The 26,988-nt window shown below is 40.9% G+C and overlaps 1 protein-coding gene and 1 long non-coding RNA gene across 3 annotated transcripts in view; both read right to left on the bottom strand.

The window, feature by feature from the left end:
* LOC139363870 (uncharacterized) overlaps positions 1-26,988 on the bottom strand; it is a 253,128-nt gene that overhangs the window by 126,594 nt on the left and 99,546 nt on the right. The window lies entirely within an intron of this gene.
* Positions 26-26,988, bottom strand: part of LINC03122 (long intergenic non-protein coding RNA 3122) — a 56,210-nt gene continuing 29,247 nt past the window's right edge. The window contains exon 4 of the mRNA XM_011772099.3: positions 26-26,866. Within this exon, the coding sequence (XP_011770401.2) occupies positions 26,699-26,866 (168 nt within the window). The 3' untranslated portion in view covers positions 26-26,698. The remainder of the gene's footprint in view (positions 26,867-26,988) is intronic.

Here is a 26,988-nt window from a genome sequence, read left to right on the forward strand (position 1 = left end):
GGCAGGAGAGATTCCTAACACAACACAGAATTTATTTTTTATTTAAATTTGGTAGCGGTTTCATATTATGTTTAAGGAGAGGCACCATGGCTTAAACCACTAGGGATTTACTGTACATTCAGGAAAAGGAAAAAAAAATCAGCCTAATTCAGTGGTGCAGAAGGAATTATGTAATTTTTTTACTTAGCAGGGAAGCTGCTAGCGTTGATTTCTAATTCATGATGAGAAATTGGCATTCCCAGGCAGTGGTTTGGGACGTCCTTGGGCCCCAGTTCAGTATCCAAATGCAGTTGTATCAGGCAAGTAGCAGATTCCCTCTTTGATAAAAGCAAACACACATGAAAAGCAGAAAGTCAAAATCTCTCAGGCCAGAGGAGCTGTTTTTCTCTAGTGTATCATCCCTCTGAATCTCCCAAAGACCAAAGGTTATGATCTAGTTTGGATGTGTAGATAGACAAACATTGATAACGAAGGTCTCATGTTAAAATTTGACCCCCAATGTTGGAGGTGGGGCTTGGTGGGAGGTGTTTGGGTCAGGGGGTGGATCTCTCAGGAACAGCTGAGGCCATCCCCTTGGTGATGAGTGAGTCCTTGCTCATTAGTTCACATGAGAGCTGGTTGCCTGACACCTTCTGCTCTCTCTCTCGCTCTCGCTCTTGCCATATAACACGCCTGCTCCTCCTTCACCTTCCACCATGAGTGGAAGCTTCCTGCGGCCTCACCAGAAGCAGATGCTGGCGCCATGCTTCTTGTACAGCCTGCAGAATTATGGGCCAAATTAACCTCTTTTCTTTATAAATTATCATCCTCAGGTATTTATTTATAGCGACACAAAATAGACTAATACAGGTCACATTGTATGGACATGGCTGTCCCCAGAAAGGGGAAGGATGGACAAACAAGCCAACAGATGTATACCATAGAAGAGGATGGACTCCTCCCCATGGGGGCAGGAGGCAGCTCTGAAAGAAGAAAAAGGTAAAATAATGTTTGCTGAACACTTACAGTCTACCAGTCATTGTATTGGCAGGCATATACCATTGCATTTCTTAATCTGACCATACACAAAATATGTGATTCTCTGCTCACCCTGAAATCAGCAGCTCTCTGATCCTTTTCCCCCTTTCCTCCGCACACTTCCCTCCTCGCCAAGCCCTCACCACTGAGCTCTTGTCTGAGCAGCTCTGGGCTGCCCTGGACAGCTTCTAGCTGTTCCCCTGCCCTTCACTGTGTGGCTCAGCCCAGCAGTTTAAAGCAGAACAGACAAGGGCTCTTCTCCCCGGTAGCATCACTTCTGTAACAAGTCTTTCTCTAGAATAGTTAGCTATGGCCTGAATTTGATTCCTGGTGTATGGCAGAAGGACACAGACTAGGATTCAAATTCCAGCTCTCTCACTTTGTGTCGTTGGGGAGATTATTTACTCCCTGACTGGACCTGGGTTTCCACATCTGTGAAAGAAACAAGCACAATTTAGACCAGGTGACAGGTGGAGCGTTCTCACCCCTGGGGCTGGCCTTCACTAAGTTCCTTTGCTTCTCAACCCCACAGTCATGGCAGTCACATCTATTGAACCCACATTAGGGGCCAGACACCACACTAAGCAAGGTATAAAAAGAGATGTCCTGGAGGTCCTATGGAGTGCACACAACACCTCATTTAATCCTCCCACAACCTGGAGTGGGGGGAATTTTGATCCTCCTTCTTCAAATAGGAAATCTGAGGCTTAGACAAGGGAAACCACTGTGAAGGGCATGGCTGGGATGTCACCCTGATTTGTCTGATTCCAAAGACTTCTTTTAACTTCAGTGCTTCTCAACCCTGGCTATCTGGGGAGCTTTTAAAACAGGGATACCAAGACCCGTATCTTGGACTAACTGAATGGAAGTAGGGTTGAATATCTGTAGCTTTGAAAAGTTATAGGAGGACTCTAACCTGATGCTTAGAAGGTGATGGAGCCTCTGTCTTGATTATGTTCCACTGCCGACAACATCCACCCATGTCCACAAACTAGGGCTTCTTAACTAACACAGGAGTTTCAAAGGCCAGTTTTTACCAGTGATGAAAGATCTGCTATGGGCTGGGCACTTTATGTGATCTCTGATCCTTACAGCAACTATGCAGGAATGAGATGTAGTCATTTTTTTTTTTTTTGGTTCAAATAACTTATAAAAATAACTGGTACACACAAACCCTCAGTCAATAGTATTGTTAATATCAGCACTGTCATCATCATCATCAGCTCTTGGATCCTCACAGCAGCCTCAGACATGTCAACCTGTCTCCTTAACATCCCTAGAATGTGTTCATTTCTCACCATCCCTGCTGCCACCCATTTCACCTGAATGCCCATCATTTCCCACCTGGACAGCTGCCATAGGCTTTTAACAACTTGCTGAAACCAACCTCATCCTCTCCCAATCTATTTTGTACAAAACATCCAGGATGATCTATTTGAAACACAAATATTTAACCTTCTCTGGTTAGGAAATGGTGATGTCTGTCAGGGTCACTGCACAGGACCCTGGTAGGTTGGTAGGTTGAACCCTTCATAAAAGCACCAAGTACAGAGGCAGGTGGTGCTGAATCCTCTCCCCACTCTGCTTGTCCTGGCCGGAGCCTGGGAGGGGGCATCAGCCCTGAGGACAGGGTGTCTATTTGTGTTTCATGGGTACAGAGTGTGTGTGTATGGTTTGGTTTGGGTTAAGAGGTGTGTGTTTTCTAACTCACACAAAGGTTTGGAAAAGAGCAGCAACAGCCATGAAATTGGACCAACCGCACTGAGTCATTGTGCTAGATAAATGTGAAAATTTAAATAAAAAGGAGGCTCCCTCCAGGAGTTGAAATTTGAACCCAGGCTGTCAGTCTCACCAGCTCCTCTCCTAACCCCTGTTGTTTTCCCTGGAAGGCAGAGAAATTATGCTCTCAGGGAGAATCCACAGATAGAAAATTCTTTGGGCAGGTCAACTAGGAGAAGCTCCATAGAGGAGAGAGGGGCAGTCCCTCCCTTCAAGACCAAAGGTGGGCCGACAAAAGCCAACCAGCCTGTTCCCCTTGTCCATCTTATCTAGTTAAGGCCTCAATTCCTTTGACCTTCAAAAAAAAGTGTAGTAAAACTTTTGATGAAAAAAACCTTTCTTAGGAGAGAAGAATTTAGATGACAAGGGAAACGGTTATACTTGGCATCTGATCTCTGTTTCAAGTAAATTCATTTTCAGCTACCTACTTGATAGGTAAGGTAGTGATAAGCACAATTAGATTTTAATACAATATCTATCATTATTATTCCCTATCACATCATTGCTTTTGCTGGCACCAGATTGAAAACTTGGCACAGCATTGTAGAACTGGAAGATCTCATAGAAATAATCTAGTCCACATGTTGGCATCCCAAAGCCCCTGTAGGATGGGGGTCTTCATGTGACCTTTCAATATTTGTGAGCTTCTATGTGTGTTAAGTTGGCACAGACTCACTAAAACATCATTTCTTTGCCTTTGACTAGAACTTTAGTAACTTAATAATGTTCATACTTCGGCCATCTCACGCTAAGTTCTGGCTAGCAGCTATGTCTTTCATTAATAAAAGTGAAAATGAAATCACTGTGACCAAAAATCACACTCACAGCTCATGGAAGATTCTTGATTCCCAGACTAAGGTTTATTTCCACCATACATTCCTGTCATTTTCTTGACATTTAGGTCAATGAAGAATTTTTGTTTGATAATTAGTTTCACATCACTCAGCTTAAATTCCAATGTAATAAATTCTTTTATCAAATTTTATTTTAAAGATGACTATAGCTGCTATACATTTCAAACCAGATTATTCACTATCAATAGAAATAAATACGAAACAAAGCATTGTGATTGAATTCCAGCTAACCACAGTTTTGCCGACCAGGGCTCTTAAATTGAGGTCTGTTCCCTCTTTGTTAAGGAAAGAGGGTGGAGGAGATGAGGAAATGTTGAGAGGTGTTAAAGGAAAATTGGCACCAAACTGAGGCTCTCTCTAGACTTATTCAGAATATAGAAAGGCAATAAAAAGGGGAATACATTTCTCATAAAAATTATCTCATAGTTCCTGCTGCCTTCAACCCATGGGAGAAATAACCATATTACCGAAGTCAGAAATAGAGCCTCTGCCCCAACCACTACCTTACTCTTTGTGGTTTCGCTAAAAAGTCACCCCTTTCTCTTCTTGAATGGACCACCTCTACTTCTCCTTCTTCTCCGTGACTTTTGGATCATTTTATCCCCTTTGCTCCCCACTTCCAGAGCCCTGCCTCTATTCTACTGGGTATCAAGCCCTGGGGTTCACAGCTTGTTGGTGAGAAGGCTTAGGATCTTGGAGATAGAAGAGACAGTGTCGGGGACAAGGAGGAGGAGGAGGAAAAAGGAGGAGGTGGTAGTGTATATAGCTCATTGTTCTCAAGCAAGTCTGAATATTCCCAGTCAATGATCCACACTTGTTTCACCCTTGAATTCTTTTTTGTTGTTGTTTTAATTTTTCTTTTTTCTTTTCTTTCTTTTTTTTTTTTTTTTTTTTTTTTTTTGAGACAGGGTCTCATTCTGCCATCCAGGCTAGAGTGTCTGTCCTGCCTTCCTTCACATTCATAAATCACAACACATTTTCTTACTTAATGATGTGGGCTAGATGATTACCCTGCATTTTCTATCCTGTTTACCATCCTACCTGGCTGAATTTTTGAAATTTAATAATTTGAAGTCACACAGAATGCAGATATAGATACCAGGCTTCCTCGTTACTTGTTCTCTGTGTTTGTTTATACTGTAAAGCCCTGATTATCTGAAACTCCTTTATCCAGAAACTCTGTTACCTGAAATAAGGTTGTACTACTGGATGTGTTTTATTTACTTTGAAAATTGTCTGGCTCACCTGAACCCTTGCTTATCCGATTTAATTCAATGCTTACTTGGATTCTTCAGATCAGCAGGGCCTTGGGGATCCCTACTCCATTTTCTTATTGTTTAACCTCTGCTGTAGAACAGCTCCAATTTCAGTCTTACTTTCCATGGTAGAAACGCATGCCACGTTATCTGCATCCTACAGTTGCTCTGCTATCTTTGTTCCTGCCTCCTTTCTAAAACCCATGTTAAAAAAAAAAAAAAAAAGAATAATTGAACTTTTTAAACCTCCTGTCGTATCATGAGGCAGCATAGCCAAAGGAAAAGGATGCTGTCATGCATCTAGGGACCTGACCTCTGTTCTTGGCTTGGTTCTGTAGTTGACTGTGTGACTTAAAACAAGTCCTCTAAACCACCATGCATTTCTGTTTCCCAATCAGCCAACTGGGGATAACAGTGTCTAGGCTTCCTGTTACCTGAGATTATCTGATGTAGGAAGTATAGTTGTAGAAAAGTTTTGAGGAGAATAGTCTTTTTATAATTAATCTAGACAGAGAGAGTCATTCATAATTAAGTAATAATTAATCTAGAGAGGCCTTACTAATTCTTTTTATAATAGCTCACATTTGGCAAAGAATAAGATTGAGAAATGTTAAAGAAAAATCAGCACCAAACTGAGGCGACTGAGACTTTTTCTAGATAATACAGAAATGCTGATTCATAGCAAATGAGTATCTGCACTCTGCTTGCATGCTTCTCATAATGGAAAGATCACTATGTCTTTTCAAAGTTTTCATTACTAAACTATCAGATACTTCTTTCTCGCATAAGGCAAAAAATATCCCTTTGTGAAAATTTCACCTGCTTGTCCAACAGCAATTCAATTTACCAACGATTTGCAAAGGCCTGTGTCAGTTATCTGGAGTTACTAAGATAAATTCAGCTGGGGTTCTGCACTCAAAATCTTTGCATATGGCAGGATACCTAAGACATGTTCTACAAATGAAAGGTCAGCTGTAGCATTGCATTTCTTAAAGATAGAGATACTTCTGCTGCTGGCTAACATGGAATAATCGGGACCAGACTTGCCTTCCTTCCTGGAACAACCAAAATAATGAGCAACACTTTTCAAGACACTGGATGTCAGGCAACAAAAAAAAACAGTGATTCTCAAGTGATAGGAAACAAACAATTGCCCCTACAAAATAAGCCTTCCAAAAACTTACTGCCTTGGGAGAACTTTCCAGTCCTCATGCAGGGAATCCAGACATAGGAGTCCAGTGAATTCACTGAGAAAAGATGGAAATGAGATTCCTGGAGACCTAGACAGCTAGAGTTTTTGGGATAGAGTACTGAAGAGGAGAGAAAGAACACCGGTAATCTACCAAGGCTCCCTCTTGAATATTCTGCAGAGTACTGATCAACAAATGCATGTGAGGAAAGTTTCCAGCGAGGAAAGTCCTACCTCCACAAATTAGAGGGAACAGGACCATGCCTGTTTCTACCAGCCAGACTGAGAAACCTCATAATTTGTGGGGCATTGGGTATACTAGTCAGAAGGCTGTTTTCTCAGTAATGAAAAATAATTCACAGTAGACTGAAAACAGCTCTGGGTTTCACCTAACAAATCTTAAAAACAAGACCGAAAAGTAGTAAACTGTTTATAGGCAAATTAACTGCATCCCTGAACAAAGCTCAAGAATATTTATAGGAATACAACAATAGCCAGTACCTAACAAAATTCACACAGTATGGTACTCAGTAAAAAAAATTACCAGGTATGCAAGAAGGTAGACAAATATGACCAATAATGAGGAGAAATAGCAACCAATCAAAACCAACCCAGAGCTGACACAGATGTTAGAATCAACAGACAAGGACATTTGGACAATTCTTATAACTGTATTACATGTGGTCAACGAGTGAAGAACAGACATAGAAGATATTTTAATTGAACTTAGAAGATATTTACATGGAACATCTAGGTATGAAAACTACAATTTCTAAGATAAAATTTTCACTGATGAAATCAGTGGTAGGTTAGACATTGAAGAAAAAATTTTAAGAAACTTTAAGACATAGCAGTAGACACTATTCTCAAACCACAGAGAGAAAAAAGAATAAAAACAAAAAGAACAGAGACTCCCTGGCTGATGAAACAAATTCAAGTGGATCAGTACTAGTGTAATTTGTGTCTAGAAGGAGAGTAGGTGGGGGAATGGAAATAGAACAAGAGCCCAAGCACAGGTACCGAAAAGAAAAGGTAATCAGCTGTGCGGTGGCTCACGCCTGTAATCCCAGCACTTTGGGAGGCCAAGGCAGGTGGATCACCTAAGGTCAGGAGTTTGAGACCAAACTGACCAACATGGAGAAACCCCGTCTCTACTAAAAATACAAAATTAGCCGGGCGTGGTGGCACATGCCTGTAATTCCAGCTACTTGGGAGGCTAAGACAGGAGAATCGCTTGAAGCCAGGAGATGGAGGTTGCAATGAGCCAAGATTGTGCCATTGCACTCCAGCCTGGGCAATGGGCAACAAGAGCAAAACTCTGTCTCAAAAAAAAGGAAAGAAAGAAAGGTAATCAAGGAACAACATAAACAAATTGTTCAAAACCAAAACCAGGGTAAAGAGAAAATCTAAAAAGCAGTCATAGAAAAAAGGCACATTATGTATAGAGAAAAAAAAAAACAGGAGAAGTTCCTCATCAGAAACAATGTGAGAGCATTGTTTAAAGGTGGAGCAACACCTTTAAATATGAAAAAACTGTTAATGTTGAAGTCTACACCAGTGAATAGGCCTTTCAAAAATGAAGGCAAAATAAAGAATTTCCAGACATACAAAAGAAGAAAGAATTTGTCACCAGTAGATCTATGCTGCAAAATATGTTAAAGGAAGTCCTTTAGTCAGAAGAAAGATGACACAAATTGGAAATCTGAACTACATAAAGAAATGAAGAGCATGGAAATGGTCATAGCATAGGCAAATATGTAATCTTTATTATTATCTCCAAAAGGTAATTGACTATTTAAACAAAAATGATAAAGTTTATAATATATGTAAAGAAAAATCTATGACAAAAATAGCACAAAACCTGGAAGGTTTATGGATCTGCTGCCATTTTGGTTTTGTTGTTGTTGTTGTTGTTGTTGTTCCTATGTACCTAATGTGAGGATAATGGATGTGGTTTGTTATAAGGTTTTTAAGCTATGTGTAAAGTGCAGTATAGCAAAACAAAGAGCTTTAGCTAAGAAGACAACGGAAGAGATAAAATGAAATCATAAAAAATATGCAATCTAAAAGAAAGCAGAGGAAATAGAGAACAAATAATAGATGGAGAAAATGGAAAACAAATAGCAAGAAGATAGATTTAAATCTAACCATATCATAAATCACATTAAATGATCTGAATATCAAAATGAATAGATAGATATTGGCAGAGCAAATAAACAAATATGCTGCCTATAAGAAACCCACTTTGGAGGACAATTGACATCTAAATAGCATTTAGTTTATCAGCCCATAAACACAGTATATCTCTCCATTTATTTAGCTCTTTAAATTTTATCTCAGCAATATTTTGTAATCTTGTCAGATTTGTTCCTAAGCATTTCACATTTCTGAAGTCATTGTAAATAGTATTATATTTTAAATTTTAATCTCCAATACTTTGTTGTTGGTACATAGAAATACAATCGAGTATTTAGACTGATCTTCTATCTGCAACATTGCCAAGCTCATTTATTAGTTCTAATCACTGTGTTATATATTCCATAGGATTTTCTACATAGATAATTTGCAAATAAAGACCATTTACTTTTTCCTTTCAACTTTAGACAATTTTATTTATTTTTCTTGCCTTATTGCACTAGCTAGAACTCTATTACAATGTTGAATAGAAATGGTTTCCTTGTCTTGTTCCTGATCTTAAAAAAAAAAATGTTCAGCATTGTATTATTAAATATCTTGTTGGGTGAATTTTATCCTCTGAAATGATACAAAATGAGTCTACCTGCTCTATCAATGAGAGCATAATTTTCTACCTATGTGTCATGCACTGGTGATACAGCAGTGAACCAAACATACAGAAATCCCTGCCTCTCATGGAGTTTACTTACATTCTAGAGGGACAGATAAACAGTAAACAGGATACACTAGTAAAATCTAGGGTATATTGATGGTGAGAAGAGCCAATGGAAGGGAGAGATGAAGTATCATTGGATGGTATAAAATGTTAGAGATTGTGACCTGGAAGGGCTAATGAGCACATCACTGAGTTGTTTCTTTGTCCTGGCCATTCATTCTCTCCCTCTTTCCGTATGACTACTGCTTCAGGCTCTCATTATTTCTCATGTGTACTATTGCAACAGCTTGCTTCCTGGTCTCCTTGTCCTTAGGCTTATCAAATCTCCATACTTCTACCAAGGTGCTCCTTTAGTGAATTCCCATTTCTTACAGGATAAAATTCAAATTTCCTTGGAGCCCATAAAGTTCCTCTCATGAGCTTGCCTTTATCTTCCTAGCCTTGTCATTCTCCCCTTTCCCCTTTGCCTCCTATACCCCAACCTTATAAAACCGTTCGCTGTTTACTAAATATGCTCCACTCTCTCATTCCTCTGAGCTTTTGCCTAGACTGTTCCCTATTTCTATATTGCCTCTATTCATTATATGCACACAATAAATCATTTAAATGCCACTAATAAGCATTACCTCTAGAGAAAATGTCCTGGACCATTTTAGGAAGAGCTGGGTACTCCCTCTTCTACTTCCTGGGCAATCCGTGTGTATACAAATTAGAATGTTGAATTTCTTTATTGAATGGTAATTGTCTGTTTACTTGCATGTCAGTCCTACTGGACTGTGAGTACCTTGAAACAGAAACTGGCTCTACATCTTTGTTTCCCTAGCGTTGTTCTGGCACATAGGGATGATCAATAAATTTTTGTTGGAAGAATAGCTATATATGTAGAAGAAATGAAATATCCCTGATCTAAGACTTCATTTGAAGACATTTCAGTGTCCTGGATATCTGGCTTGTCATGGCTCCCTGAATAACTGCTGAATGCACTGACATACTTACTCAGTGTCGTCAGATCAGTGCAGTGTCTAGTTGTGACAATGACTTTCCTTCACCTGGGCATTGTTTAAAATGAATTTAGTATGAACTTGATTAAATCCTTTGGAAAAAATGCCACACTTTGAGCGTATACTAAGTTTGTGGTAAACTAACACCTTCAAGTCTTTTTCACTGATGTAAAGCCAAGTCTCCCAGCTAATCCATGCTGACCAGTCTTTCCCTACACGCCAGATAAAACTCTCGTCCCTGCTCAACTCACCTCATTTTGGTCCTAAGGCATCACTCTTAGAAACATTTTAAAAATACTTTTGTTCTTTTATTACATTAGACTTGTTGCCATTTCAAAGTGTAGTGACTAACATATTGGGAGAAGAGTAAACAGTGAAACATAAGACTGCTGCAGAGGATATTTAAAGATTGTAACTCAGGAAGTCTCAGGGTGTACCTAAGCTTCCGTCCTATGGCAGACGTTTTAGCTTAGACCTAATCTGAAGGTACTCTTCTCAACAAAAGCAACTGATTTTCAAATCTTGTTTTAATTATTGGAGTATCGACACAGAACAACGTAGGATACACATGCAGCTGATCAGACCATAGAACACTGAAATTACTGCAAGAAAGAACAAATATGCTGCCAGATACCAACACAGAGAAGCCATTCCCAAAATTTTAAACAACTGATTATACATTTTAGCCTAGGAGTAACCTCATTTAAAGATGATTTTAAAGGTAATAAAGTGAACTTTAATAATAACTTAAGCAAAAAATGGAAAATACACAGATAGGATGAAGATGGAAGAACTATTTATTCAGGATGTTCCAGTTCATGGGTACTGCTGGTGTTCACAGGGAAGAAAGACAGAATGCTAGAACATCATTCAAATTACAACACCTGTCACACCCAGACTCCCAGTTCACAGAGAACTGGAAAGTGATCTTGTTAGCTCCTCTTCCTCCTCATGGTTTCTCCTTCTTAAAGTTTTCATTGCTTCCCAGCCTCTGGCCCATAACTTTCTCCCAAAGCTCCTAACGAGGCCATCTCCTAGGATGCAGGCCAACCTTCTGAGGGTCAGGTGCAATGCGTGGTCTAAGCCTAGACAGTTGGTACAAAACATGGCAACCTCTAAATCCTATACAAAGAAACACTTTGGCTGCTTACTTAAAAGGGAATTCTTAAAATGCTATACTCTGTGCTGGGAACTAATTGATTATGTGCCAAGAGCTTCAAATGCATACTATCGCAGGTATCTATTGGTGTATAACAAACCACCCCAAAATATGGGGGTATAAAACAACAATTATTGTATTATGTTTATGACTCTGAAAGTCTAAAATTTAGTCAGGGCACAAGTAGGGACTGTTTTTCTCTGTCCCACAAAGTCTGTGGCCTCAGCTGGGATGGCTCAAATAGCTGAAGATGGGTATTCACCACACAAAACAAAAGGCCACTGTCTGGGTCCTCTGTTCTTCTCCACGTGGTTTTTTCTAGAGCAAGTCCTTCACTCATGTACCTGATATCTGAGCTGGGGTAGTTTGAACAGTTTGGGTCTGGCTGTCCTCACTGTGTCTCCACATGGCCTCTTCAAGTGCTTACTTTGGGATTCTTTACCAAGGTCCTGGAAACCAAGGCAGAGAACTTCAATGCTTGTTAAGACCTAGCTGCAAAGACAGGCAGTATCATTTCAATGTAGGAGGAGATTACTTCCTCCTAGGCTAAACTGTGTTATCAGTTACTTAAAATTTTGGGAATGACTACTCTGTGTGGGTCTGTGGCAGCATATTTGTTCTTGGGTGTGAATACCAGGAGGTAAAGCTTTCTGGGTAGCCATTATTGGAGAACAGCTGCTTTCTTTGGAAAATGGCTACCACATATATATTCTCTCATTAAGCCCTCACAACAATCCTGTCAGTTCGGTACTCTATTCTCTTATTTTATTTAAAAGAACAAAGATTCTGAAAGGTTAAGCAACTTGCTTAAGTTCACACAGTCAATAAGGGTCGGAGATTAGGACCTGCAGTTATCTGTTTCCAAATATGTGCTCTCTCTACGCATTCACGCTATTATCAGTTAGTATCAAGAACCACACAAGAAAGTGACATTTCAGTTTTCCATCTCCTCTAGTCCAGGAAGGACTCTTCAATTTAAGATGTGATGAAGACAATAAACAGATCTCTTGAATCTGATCACAGTCACATGATAGAATGAAAGCCGTATACGCTACTGTTAATTCACTTTGATCACATACTAAAGTACTATTAATAGTAGCAATGGTAATAATAACAGATAATGTTAATTGAGTGCTAACTGTGCTTCAGACCTGGGCTAAGCACTTTATATTTACTGTCTAAATTTTTAACAAGCACCTTATATGATAAGCACTATTATGTGATACCTTATATGATAAGCATATCACAGAGAAGTAGCTTGTAGAAGTTAAATGGCTTACCCAAGGTCACACAACTAATAAGTGACAAAGTTGGGATTTGCACTCAGGGAAGTCTTGACTCTAAAACAGTTATTTTAAGATCAGTTTTATTAAGGTATAATTTACATATAATAAAATGCATCCATTATAAGTATATAGTTTGATGAGCTTCAACTTCAGAAAAAATAAATAAATAAATAAATAAATACCTTGGCCTTGGCATGTAAAGCCTTGTCTTGGGCTTCATTTTCTTGAGAAATGCAGGCTAAGACAGTTGGTATCAGATGGCTAGTGGGCATTAGAAGTGGCTCTAGAAATCAGATACTCAGGGTCAAATGCTCAAGATGGACCATTCACCAGTATGACAGGAAGAAGGAGCCCATTTCTGGTCATAAGTGGGGTGGCACAAAGAAGCCTTGCACCAGAGAGTACTGGAAGGAAGAGCAGGTGGAAGGTGGCACCTATGCCAATTAAGCAGTGTGGCACAGTGATAGAGGAATTGGGACTTGGCTGGCTTTTGTTAATGGCTTTATAAGCTATTCTGGTTATCTACTGCTCTGTAACAAACTACCCCAAAACTTAGGGCTCAAAACAATGTATTATTTTCTCTTATGATATGGTAAGCTAACTCAGTTGAGTTGGTTGGTTCTCACTCAGGGTATCTCATGTGGTTCTAGACACATGGTAGCTGGGTCTGGAGACCACATAAGGCTTCTCTGGGCTTGAAGTTCAAGATGGCTCACTCACATGGCCAGCATTGATGCTGGCTGTCAGCTGCAAACTCATCTGGGGCTCTCACAGCATAGAGGGCTCAGGGTAGTCACACTTTGAACATGGTGGCTGGTTCCCCCCAAGCAGACATTCTAACAGGCAGGAAGTAGAAGAACTAGGATGGCTATACTCAGAATTGGCACTATATCATTTCTACTTTGTTCTTTTCATCAAAGCAGTCACAGTGCTCAGCATATTTAGGAGAGTGGAAGAGCAAGATTCTATTTCATAATGGGAGAGTGATAAGTACGTGTCCCATGTGGAATGAAAGATATTGTTGCACTCAGCTTTGAAAAATATGATTTGTCACAAACAAGCTTATGTCTACTAACCACCAGATAATCACACCTGATTGGCAATGTCCTAACATATCCTTAAATTCTGCAGTTGCAGGATGGACTCTGCTGAAAATCAAGGCTAGAATTCACTTTTAAGGCATGCAGGATTACAAAGACAATTGAATGCATGGCCTCAACAGATGTTCTTTGCAAAGTCAAAACTCCTAATATGAAAGGAATAGGATCCTGAGACCTGGGATAAGAACATTTGGGTAAACAAGCCTGCAAATAGTAAATCTCCAGCTTTATGAACACTCTGGACTCAAAGGAAAAAAACATCTCCCTGTTTCTAAACAGCCTACTTTTATGCAGGAATGCAGCAAAGGCCTCAGCTGAGGCAAGTGCTTTGCAGGACAATGCTCATCCTCAGACTCTGACTTTGCCCTTTTCTCATAACCAGTAGCTGGAGTCATGTCTCAGCACAGCCTGATCCAGGAAATACAATGCCTGTTCCTTCTATACCTTGCACAACCTAGCAAACAGGCACTGGCAGAATCCAGGAAAACACGTGGGAATACATCTTGAGAGAGTTGGATGAGGAAATCCTGAATATAAAGATGGATAGGAAGAATTAATTGATATGCAAGTCTTCTTCCATGACTCAGAATTTAACATCCTGGCAAAAACATCTGGACCCAGTCCTAACACATTGGTAGGGTGACTCTTTGAAGCTTGAACACAATAGGTTACAGTGAATAAGGTAGAGTTGCTAGAATAAATTTGGTGGAGTATCAAGGAAGGGTCAGAAGGAGGTAGAAATGTTAAAATGGATTTATTAGTGAGATCAGAGAATCCTTCATCTGTCTGTATTCCTCAGAAAGTCCCAGAGGGTGTTCCTTTGACTAAAGCAATAAGAAATGCACTGCTGAAGAAAGTACTGGCTTATTTTGAGAAGTGCCAATGGTGTCTGTCCCTCATAAACTGGGGTTGATAGTTTGAGATGCTGCTACAACACTGGACTTCTTAGCATCATTCAGGATAACAGGATTCTGGAATGTCAGGGGCCAGGCAGCAATTCTTAAGTGACAGTAGCAAAGTATAGGTATATATGATTACTATAATGGACAGGAAGATTGGAAGATGCCTCAGCTCTCAGGCACCTGTGGCAGTGGCTAAGAGACTAAGGTATTCCCACCGGTGAGACAGATGAATGGCCAACTACAGTGGTATTTGACTTGTAGAATTAGAAAAAAATTAAAAGGAGAGCTGCCACAAGCACACTTCAAAGTGGATCCAATGGACCCATGAACTCAACCTGTGGTTATTTCCCCAATGTCCAAGAGCATAATTTGGATGGATAAACAAAGTAGCAGCAGAATCCTCCCACAGGTTCCCTAGCCTATTGAGTAAAAGCCATTAGGGTAGGAAGGGACAAATGGAAGTCTCTGAAACTATCCAGCACAACCCCACCAGCCAGGAGACTGTACCCAAGTCAGCACTATTTCAAAAGAAAATTAGTGCCACCAGCAAAGAGAATTGGTACCACCATTTCCACTGGATGATGTTCTCCAGCATCTCTATATATAATTCACCTGAATGGTGCTTGGAAAAATAAACTGACAGATCATGGTGGATGACAGTGGACTACCCTAAACTTAATCAAATGGTAGCTCCAACCTCAGCTGCTGAGCCAGATGGGATATCTTTACTAAACAGACCAAGAGAGCCTCTGGCACTCAGTATGTTGCTATTGATCTGGTGAATATGTTCTTTTCAATCCTCATCAATAAACGGGATCTAAAGCAGGTCTCCTCTAAGTGAGAGGGACATCAGTACACATTGATAGTCTTGCCTAAGGCTATGTGAAGCCTCTTGTGCAATGTCACAAAATAGTCTGCAGAGATCTTAATTGTCTTAATATTCCAGAGGCATATGGACTCTACTGGCACACTATCTTGATGACATTATGCAGATTTAACCTGCTAAACAGAAGTACCAACTTGAGTGTCGGGGGTGAGAATGAAACTCCACAAAGATTCCCCAACCTGCCCATCAGTGACATTTTTAGGAATCCAATAATTTGAGGCACGCTGGCACAGAGTCTTTGAGGTAAAGCACAAGATGTTAGATCTTGTACCTTATTCTGGCTTTCTATTGCTACGTAACGAACCACCCCAAAACTTACTGATGCAAAACACCACAATACGGCTAAACTTATGGATTCTGTGGGTCAGGAATTTGGACAGAGAACAGCAGGAATGTCTTGTCTCTACTTTTAGATTTCTGCCAGCTTTGCTAAACTGGGCATCCATAATAGAATTCAGCTGTAATCCCTTAAAGCATCCATTTATGTGAAATGAACTAATTTCTCTCCTAGGTATTTAGAATGATATAGTGACGTGCCATACTTGGTAGAACTGAGAAAATAGTCATTCAAACCATTTTCTGTCTTCTGCAGCTCAGATAAAAAATACTCTAGTTGAGAAAGGCTGGCTATAACCTAAGTTGGAAAAACTCAGGGCTGAGGGGTGACACAAACTGGGCTGAAATCTTCTGGAGTCATCTTCATTTACATTTCTAATGCCTAAGCTGTGTCACTTGAAGGCTGGGCTCATTGAGGACCATCGAATGGAACTCCAACGTATTCCCTCTCCATGTGGCTTGGACACTTCACAATACAGCAGTTTGCAAGTAGTTGGAAGAGGAAGGATCCTACTGAACAAGAAAGAAGTGACCTGGTCTTTTATGATCTAGCCTCAGGAGTCATATAGTACAGTACTGCACTGTATGTATTTTGTGTGTGTGTGTATAATATACATATATATTTTATATATACACACACAAAAGTATATACTATAGTATACTAAAGTTATATAGCATAGTAGCTTTCACCATTCTCTATCAGTTGAACCAGTAAGAAGCCTAGCCAGATTCCAGGGGATATGACATAGACCCCATCTCTTGATAGAAAGAATATCAACTAATTTTGAGATGTTTTAAAGCCACTTAAAATATTTAGAAGTCAGAGATAGCAAATACTTCTCTTGGGAATATTGCTCTAACTCATTTTTTGGGTAACTTGCAAGGCTGCCAGTTTTGAATGTCAGAGTAAGATCTGCAGCAGATCCAGGCTATGATACAAGTGGCCCTGACACTCATGCTAGATAGCCAGCAGATTTAATGGTGCTACTTTTCGCAAATAAAGATGTTATGTGTATGGAGTCTCTGACAAGTTCAGAAAAGAGAGTTGCAGCACAGATCCTATGGTTCTGGAACTAGGCCTTCTTTCTCCAACAGAAAAGTACAAACCATTTGAAAACTAGCTCCATTCTGAGCTCTGACAGAGATGAATCTTCTGCACATGGGACATCACGTGACCATGCAGCCAGAGCTACCCCTGTTCAGCTGAGTATTTTCAGATCCACAATGTTGGTCACAATGTCAGGCAGGCACAGCAGTAATCCATCATACAACGAAATGGGCCAGAAGAGATCCAGAGGGCGCAAGTCAATTCCATCTGCCCTAGATTTCTGTTACCTACCTCTCTTGTTCAGTTCACATCTAAAGTCTTTTTTTGTTTTTTGGTTTGTTTTTTTTTTTTTTTTTGAGACAAAGTGTTTCTCCGTCACCCAGGCTGGAGTGCAGTGGTGCGATCTCGGCTCACTGCAACCTCTGCCTCCTGGGTTCAAGCGACTCTTGTGCCTCAACCTCATGAGTAGCTGGGATTACAGGCGCAGGCCACTGTGCCTGCCTCATGTTTGTTTTCTTAGTAGAGACAGGATTTTGCCATGTTGGCCAGGCTGGTCTCAAACTCCTGACCTCAGGTGATCTGCCCACTTCGGCCTCCCAAAGAGCTGGGATTACAGGCGTGAGCCACCACGCCGGGCCCTAAAGTCTTGTAATTCCCTATAACCAACCAATGAAGACAAAAACTTGAACTGAGTTCATAGATGGGCTGCCTTAACAGGCTGGTGGTAGTGAAAAATGGACTACCACCAGGCTAGAGTCCTATGGAGGGGTGGTCCTGAGGACAGTGAAAGTTACCCCTCCCAGTAAGCAGAGCCGAGAACAATGCACTTGCTCATTCTCTTTGTAGGGTGGGAGAAGTGGTCTGAGTGAAGGTTGTATCTGAACCCACTGGCAGTGGCGAATGGCTTGCTGGTTGGGTCAGAAGCCTCAAAGCAGATGGATCTATAGTACTGGACACATAGCATGTAGATTTCTCTCTCACATCAAGGCCTACCAGAGAACCTCCTCTGCAAGTGAGGCACTAAACAACAAGGTGACAGGATGTCATGAGGATATCAGCCAGCCTCTCTCCTTAGCCACTGCATGACAGAGGGAACATGGGACAGGGATAGAGGCTCTGCATGGCCCCAATGGCATTAGTGCCATCTCACCAAGACCAGTCTAGCAACTGCTGTCCTGAATATGTGATTTTCACCAGAGAGACTGATGTGAAACATTCCATCACTCCATGTGGTACACGTCTTGAAGAAGACCAGCCAGTCACTTGGTGATAGGCTTTTTACATCAGATGCCTTCTACACTGGAAGGATCAGTGATTCATTCTTACCAGAATAGACACTTATCTGGACAAGGGGTTGCCTTCCTTGCCCCAATGACTCTGCTAGCACCACCACCAACTTACGTTCCGACATGTTTGCACAGGATGTTTGAGGAGTTAGCATTCCAGGGGAAACCCTTGACCAATAGATGCCAGAAGCCAGGAAATGTTCCTCTCTTCTGTTCTTTGAGAGGACAGTCCTGAGATATAATCTCTATAGTTCCTTAGAGAACCAAGCAGGATGGAGGCCCACTTACCACAATAGAGACCAGTTCAGTGGAGCACCTTGATCAGCCTTCCCTCCTCTTTGATATCTCTCAGTCTCCCATTCCTGGTGGGTCTATTTCCCAAAACAAACCACATGCATTCATGCACTTTTACCAGGCTCTGCTTTCTGGAAAATTAAGGCTAAGAAGACACTGTCTCTCTTGTGCTTATTCATAAAGCATGCTTTTTCTATAAAGTGAGAGGTCTGTGTGTTATAGTTCAAGAAATTACTCATATTGGCACCAAAGGGGTGTGTGTGTGTGTGTGTGTGTGTGCACGCGCGCGCGTGCGTGCACATGTGTTTAGGTAACAAGGTTCCTGCCTAGGTACTGTGGAGGCTTTGAAAGGATTCTGCTCATGGCTGTGGCACCCATCCCACTGGTCTTCATGTAGGTTGTGCAGGGCTGCCCTGTCCAAGTGGGCTTGGCCGAAGAGTGAGTGAGGGCTTCATTCACCAAGCAGAGCACTCTGGCACAAGCTGCATCTACACAGAGGAAGGGTGTCTGTTCCTAATTTATAAAAGGAACTGTCAGCTCGCTAAGCCCTGTGCCCTAGAGGCACTTCCACCCAAGGTGGGTTTCTTTTCTTTTCTTTTCTTTCCTTTTCTTTTTTAATTATTTTAAGTTCTGGGGTACATGCACAGGATATGCAGGATTGTTACATAGGTAAACCTGTGTCATGGTGGTTTGCTACACCCACTAACCCATCACCTAGGTATTAAGCCCAACATGCATTAGCTATTTATCCTGATACTCTCCCTCCCCCTGCCTGCACCCCACAGGCCCCAGTATGTGTTGTTCACCTCCCTGTGTCTATATGTTCATATTGTTCAGCTCCCACATGTAAATGAGAACCTACAGTGTTTGGTTTTCTGTTTCTGTGTTAGTTTGCTGAGGATAATGGCTTCAGCTCAATCCATGTTCCTGCAGAAGACATAATCTCATTCCTTTTTATGGCTGCCTAGTATTCCATGGTGTATATGTACTACATTTTCTTTATCCAGTCTATCATCGATGGGCATTTGGGTTGATTCCATGCCTTTGCTATTGTGAATAGTGCTGCAATAAACATATGCATGCATGTATCTTTATAATAGAATGATTTATATTCCTTTGAGAATGAGTTCATGTCCTTTGTAGCGACATTGATGAAGCTGGAAACCATCATTCTGAGCAAAATATCACAAGGACAGAAAACCAAACGCTGCATGTTCTCACTCATAGGTGGGAACTGAACAATGAGAACACTTGGACACAGGGCAGGGAACATCACACACCGGGGCCTGTCATGGGGTAGGAGATGGGGAAAGGATAGCATTAGGAGAAATACCTAATGTAAATGACGAGTTAATGGGTGCAGCAAACCAACACAGCACATGGATACATATATAACAAACAAAACGTTGTGCACATGTCCCTAGAACTTAAAGTATAATAATAATAATAAAAGAATGATTTATATTCCTTTGTGTATATACCCAGTAATGGGATTGCTGCGTCAGATGGTATTTCTAGTTCCAGGTCTTTGAGGAATCGCCACACCGTCTTCCAGGATAGCTGAACTAATTTACATTCCCACCAACAATGTAAAAGTGTTCTTATTTCTCCACAGCCTCACCAGCATCTGCTGTTTCTTGACTTTTTAATAATCACCATTCTGACTGGCATGAGATGGTATCTCACTATGGTTTTGATTTGCATTTCTCTAGTGATTAGTGATGTTGAGCTTTTTTTCATATGTTTGTTGGCCAAATAATGTCTTCCTTTGAGAAGTGTCTGTTCGTGTCCTTTGCTCACTTTTTAATGGGGCTGTTTGCTTTTTTCTTGTAAATTTGCTTAAGTTCCTTGTAAATTCTGAATATTAGAACTTGTCAAATTGGTAGACTGCAAAAATTTTCTCCCATTCTGTAGGTTGTCTGTTCACTCTGATGATAGTCTCTTTTGCTGTGCAGAAGCTCTTTAGTTTAATTAGGACCCATTTGTCAATTTTTGCTTTTGTTGCAATTGTTTTTGAAGTTTTTGTCATGAAATCTTTGCCCGTGCCTATATCCTGAATGGTGTTGCCTAGATTTTCTTCTAGGGTTCTTACATTTTTGGGTTTTACATTTAAGTTATAATTCACGTTGAGTTAATTTTTGTATAAGATGTAAGGAAGGGGTCCAGTTTCAATTTTCTGCATGTGGCTAGCCATTTCTCCCAGCATCATTTATTAAATAGGGAATCCTTTCCCCATTGGTTGTTTTTGTCAGGTTTGCCAAACATCAGATGGCTGTAGATGTGTGGTCTTATTTCTAAGTTCTCTATTCTGTTCCATTGGTTTATGTGTCTGTTTTTGTACCAGTACCATGCTGTTTTAGTTACTGTAGCCTTGTAGGATAGTTTGCAATTGGGTAGCATGATGCCTCCAACTTTGTGCTTTTTGGTTAGGATTGTCTTGGCTATTCAGGCTTTTTTGTTGTTGTTCTATATGAAATTTAAAACAGTTTTTTTCTAATTCTGTGAAGAATGTCAATGGTAGTTTAATGGGAATAGCATTGAATCTATAAAATACTTTGGGCAGTATGGCCATTTTCACAATATTGATACTTCCTATCCATAAGCATGGAATGTTTTTCCATTTGTTTGTGTCCTCTCTGATTTCCTTGAGTAGTGGTTTGTAGTCCTCCTTGAAGAAGTCCTTCATTTCCCTTGTTAGCTCTATTCCTAGGTATTTTATTCTCTTTGTAGCAATTGTGAATGGGAGTTCACTCATGATTTGGCTCACTGCTTGTCTGTTGTTAGTGTATAGAAATGCTTGTGATTTTTGCCATTGATTTTGTATCCTGAGACTTTCCGAAGTTGCTTATCAGCTTAAGAAGCTTTTGGGCTGAGACAATGGGGTTTTCTAGATACAGGATCATGTCATTTGCAAACTGAGACAATTTGACTTTCTCTCTTCCTATTTGAATACCCTTTATTTCCTTCTGTTGCCTGACTGGGGGCACATTTTCTAATCACCGGAAAATCCTCCTATGGGCAGCAGAGGCCCAGAATCCACCTACACTCCCATCTCTGCTACTCACATCTTGACGCCCCTACATTTGGTTCAAAGCTAAGAGCATTTTCTGAATTAATTAAAAACTCAGAACATAGCTCAGGTCCAGAGCTAGGGAGAAAACCATATGGTTTTTTGGTTGAAAGAAACCGTAGATATTATTTAAGGTTAGCCTAACTCTTTCATTTGACAGATAAGGAAACTGTCTACAGAGCCTCTTCTGTATTGTCTCCTACTCTCAACAGTCCAGATGTCAGGCTCCAGCCAGGGCACCACTCAGCAGTATGTGTGACCCAGTTCAGTTTCAGTGAAAAACTATTATAATTGACTAAATGACTCCTTTCCTAACAGCAACTTTATAAAGATGAGTAAAATGAGAAAATGAAGCACCAACCAACATTTTGCAAACTTACATTATACACTTTTCACTTGTACATGAAGTTTTTGGAAGAGTTTCTGTTTTCTATGAACACTAGGCAATCTCTTTTGACTTTGGTCACTAGGCACCTGTGAAATTGAGGACATCTTGTTGCATTCATATTATTTCAATGTACATTGAATATCAGGCCAGAAAAAAAGAAAGAAGAAAAGAATGGAAGGAAAAGAGATTTGTTGAATGGCCTCTTGATTGTTGTGTTTTCAATAAGTCATGGACATTATATTGGGGACTTTTGACTCACTGGTGATACAGCTTTCGGTGTGTTCTGTTGTCATTAGAAATTGACCATATTTCACTCAGAAATGAAAGATGAGACTGACAAAAAATCTTGTTATAAAGCCCCTGGCTAAGAGGAAGGCAAGAAAGAAATACAGGTAAGCTAGTTTCCAAGAAATGAAATAAAGAACACGAGAGATCATGCTGTGGCCCAGGCTTAAAGAATTCTTGAATTCCCATCTGAGTTCTGTCAGTTACCTCAATGTTTCATGTTGGTTTTTCCTCATTATTTTACCCAGGTGACTGCTCCTTACCCTACATAGGTTAGGGGATTAATTGATGATGGTGACATGCTTGGCATCCTCCATGCAAGGAAAGAGGCTGCCCCATCCTCTATTTTGGCCCAGAGCAGATAGCTGAACTGGAGTATGCTTTAGTCATGACTCTCCGTGGTGTATATTTTGGAAACTAAGGACCCACCTGCTGACCTAGGCCTTGAAAACCTCACAACTCCAGTCTCCATTCTGTCTGATCCCAAGGAAGATAAGACAAAAAAGCCGCTACACCCCTGCCCCCATCTGCTGCTGACCATTGCTGGGGATCTGCACTCTTCGTTCTGCCTGGAGCGAGTGGGAAGTGACCCTGGAGGAGTACAGTGTGAAGCATGGATGAGATTTCTGCAGATCTTCATCTGGGCAGTGGAGAGTGTGTTCCAAAATGTGAGAGACTCATTTCAGCAGTTAGAGAGGGTGATCCCATTCTCTCTGCTCAAAGTAGCAGGGAGGGAATGAGGACGGCCCTTTTATGCAATACTGGATAGTGATTCAGAGCCTGCATGGAGGACCCCCACTTCCTGGTCAGAGTCCAGGTCTGCTGTTTATCAACTCTGTGATTTGAGGCAAGTACCTTAACATCTCTGTACCTCAGTTTCCTTATGTGGGAACTGGAGACAGGCTTGCTACATGAAGCCCAGTTCAGAACACTTTACTCATATTTCTCCAACTAATCCTCACAAACATCCCAGTAGGTAGACACTATTATTATCCCCATTTACAGATGAGAAAACTGAGTCACATAGCTGGGAAATGGCAGAGGCAGCATTCAGATCTAAGCAGCCTGGCTCCATTATCAATGTTCTTAGCTGCTCAGTAGATTGGGGAACAATGTCACTTTCTTCATAGGGTTGTTGTGAGAATTAAATGAGTTAATCATGTTGCGTGCCTACCACAAACAGTGCCTCCCCCGACTGCTTACTCTAAGCAAGTGCTCACTAGATGCATGCTACCTCTTGTTAAGCTATCATGTGGGGCTGGTGACGAAGACACTGAAGTGAAAGACAGCATGGGAATAAAGATGGGACAGCAGGAAGCAGTGAGGTACATCGGAGATGACTTGGGTCTTCCTTTCCCTGGCAGTCCCCTCTTCTCTTCAAGCAGCAAGGATGGATAATATTGGGGTCTAAAAGTACACAATTTTATCTCTGAATAAAATTCCATGAAGAAATTTTGCTCTCAGTTTGCATTAGGTGATCTGTGATCCCATCCCCCCATGTTTGAAGCTCTGAGCACAGGCAAAAAAATCAAATTACTCAGGCCATCCTGCCCCAACAGGCTCTTCCTTTCTGTTTCAGCTTCTTAAGAAATACCCCTTTTCTCCCGGGGACTGACATTCTGCTCATTGTGTTTGCTGCACAGCCCCCATGGCCAGACCCATTTTTTGCCCTGCTTTGCCCCTTTCTATGCACCAGGAGGCTGACTCTAGGAATCTCCTGCCAGCTGGCTTCCCATAGGGCTTGGTCAGCAGAAGGCACCAGCAGAAAATGCAGGAGGAAAGAGGTCAGGGCACTTCTTCCCGGCCTCACTGGTGTCTGACAAAATCGGCGATGCTTTGCTGTTGCAGCTCCCATGGAATGAGGGGAGTTCCTTCACAACTCCTGTCCCCAGGGCTCTGGTAACTCTATTTCCTCCTTTTGTCCTTTTGGCCCAAGGAGTGATCGTGGCTTCCCAGTGTTGCTGGTGTCTGGTGCCTTGTCACCCTTGTTTGCTCCTTATCCCTTTGCACAGCACTGTAAGCCACACCTGATCCACACTCCATTTGTGCCATCTGGTTGAACTCAGGGCCCTGCCATGACCATGGCTGACACATCTACATGCCCAGGATCACTTTACCCATGAGGCCCAGAGGTGGAGCCATATATTTTCCATTAGCTATCATTGTAAAAGTGTTTCTCGTTGAAAATGTCAGATAGTACATTTTAAATATTTATTGACACTAATATTAGAATTGATAGATGAACATGAAAAAGAAAACAAGTATCATACATATTCACAGCACACAAAGATAACTGCTATTTTACCATGTGTATTTTTTCCTATTACAAAAAATGCATATACTATTGTTTATTGGCTGAAATATTGTGAACAATTTCCTTCATCAATAAATATACTTCATTGTCAGTACATTTATTTCTAATACTTCATCAAAATTCTTAATGACTACAGAGTCATATTTAGGCCTGTACCACAGTTTAATCATTCCCCTATTAGCAAGCATTTGAGTAGGTTCCAGTTTTTCCTTGTTATAAACAGTGTTGCAATAAACATCTTTGTACAATATAAAATACTTGAAAATACAACACAATCAACTTAGTCTTCCTAAACCAAAAGCCACACATATGCAGCAGCAGCAGCAGCAGCAGGGTCACTCCCTCTCAAGAGATAATAATATCTGCCTCCCCTGCCTCCCACTGATGTTGTGAGGTTCAACTGAGAAAATGTATATGTAAGTTCTTTATAAACTGTAAAGTGTATGGGGTGGTTATTATAGTATGAGCTTATTCTTTCATAACAACCCTGTAAGACAGCACTGTGGATATATCTTCAAGGTACATTGTACCGACAATTTTGCCAGACATAAAGAATTGAAAGCTTACTTTTAGGCTTTTATATATTTATTTTTCTTTAACACAACAAAGAATGGTGTACGAGAAAAGCAGCCTTCCTGTACAAGAGTAAACTACCAGCTGGCAGTGCATTCTATCTCTTCTGGTGCATGTCAGCTCATTACATCCCCTCAAGAGGACCACTGCAAACAATTGAAGGAATTTGAGTTGCCTAAAATGTCCCCATGGCACTGAAAGTCCCTCCTGTAATACTGGTTACCCCAACTCCTAAAGCAGATTAGTCATAATGACTACTTTCCATTCCTGTCCTAATAGTCTCTTCTAAAAAGCACTTTAGATAACTCTGCTTGATTAAAAAAAATTGAGCAGCAGTTCCGTTTCTTTTTTAATGGGAACTTTTATGTCAAGTGTAGAAGCTGCACTGACATCTCACATGAAACTATCCCATCACTCAGCAAGAGGCACTCCATTTTGGATGGATTCTTGATTTACTTTCTGTGAATCTAAGTTCATGGATTTTCTACTCTTGCTAAGGCAATACTATTAAAATGTCAGAATGCAGTTTCCCAGAGCAAGAGTCTTATACAGTTTTCAATTCTTAATGAGAGGCATCAGCCAAGTTTTTAAAATCTTGACTTGAATCATGCTTAATGCTATTTGTTAACTGGTGTGAAAAGGTTTCTGTGTGTTAAAGTGGTAACGTTCTACCAAGGAAAATGGCGTTCTGGGGCATGATATTCTATCTGGCTGCTTGCTTTCTATCCCTATTTGACTTTTTAACAAAAATTCAGCGGATGGGGCATAGCCCTACTTTACAATGTTAAGAAGTGTTTTTACTTTAAGTTGGCTCAAATTAATAAAAGACACAGGGCCAGGTGCAGTGACTCAAGCCTCAGGGCCAGGTGCGGTGACTCAAGCCTGTAATCCCAGCACTTTGGGAGGCCAAGGCGGGTGGATCACGAGGTCAGGAGATTGAGACAATCCTGGCTAACACGGTGAAACCCCATCTCTATTAAAAATACAAAAATTAGCTAGGTGTGGTGGTGGGCACCTGTAGTCCCAGCTACTCAGGAGGCTGGGGCAGGAGAATCATGTGAACCCAGGAGGCGGAGGTTTCAGTGATCCGAGATCGTGCCACTGCACTACAGACTGGGCAACAGAGCAAGACTCTGTCTCAAAAAAAAAAAAAAAAAAAAGAAAAGAGACAAAGCCACCTCTTGAACTGTTTTCTCAACTACTTGATCGTTTGTGTCTCTTCTGGGAAGGATAGACAGGCAGAGCAGGGCCCAGTGCTCATGTGCTGAATGTAACTCGCCCTAACAGCACAAGAAGCCCAAGGGCTTGTTTTCTGTGTGAGTCAAGGAAACACCTGCTACCTCATGAGACAAGTCTGATCCAGGGGTATTGGCAAGGAAAGGTATGCAGGCCTTGCACAGAGATACTGAAATTGCTTTTGTTTCCTTCCTTCCTAATTTTGTCTCTGTAGATGTCTCACTGTTTCCATGGGTTTATTCATTTCCATCACCACCACTACCCCCACTTTTTTTTTACAGTTGTGTATTCAACCAGAGAAAATGAGTTTAAAAAAACAATTATGATAGTGAAAAAAAGAGCAGATTCAAAACTGCCATATGTGAGGCCCATGGGAGTCCCTGATTAATTTTCATTTTTATCATTTAGTTCTGAGATTGGCCTGTTTCAGTAAATGTGAGAGCAAGTGTGGTTATGGACTTGATTTCCTTGCAACCTTAAAAACAAAAGAACCAGCTTGAGTCTTTTTCTTACCGTGGTGGGTTCCTGTTAGGCAAGAACTGTAACTCCATGAGCAAGTCGTCCCAACACCACAGGGGCAGACCTTCGTCACACAGCAACTCCCAAAATGGGAATTTGGGTGGATTTCAGAGCACAGTCAGCTAACCTTGAGAACATCATGGTTGTAGGCAAAACTTTCTGTTCCTCTATTTGTCTTTCTGCTCCATTCTTGGGTCCATATTCCCCTACACATATTGGATGCTTGAAATACTGACTCTGAAAGAATAATCAATTAGCAAATAGTTACAAGGAGTAGGACACTCAAGGAGTCTAGTTGAAAAAAAAAGGACCAGCATGATAATTGTACAAAAAGTATTTGTAGAAATTCAAACGTGGAG

Source organism: Macaca nemestrina, chromosome 6 (genome assembly GCF_043159975.1).
Source record: "Macaca nemestrina isolate mMacNem1 chromosome 6, mMacNem.hap1, whole genome shotgun sequence".
Lineage (NCBI taxonomy): Eukaryota > Metazoa > Chordata > Mammalia > Primates > Cercopithecidae > Macaca > Macaca nemestrina.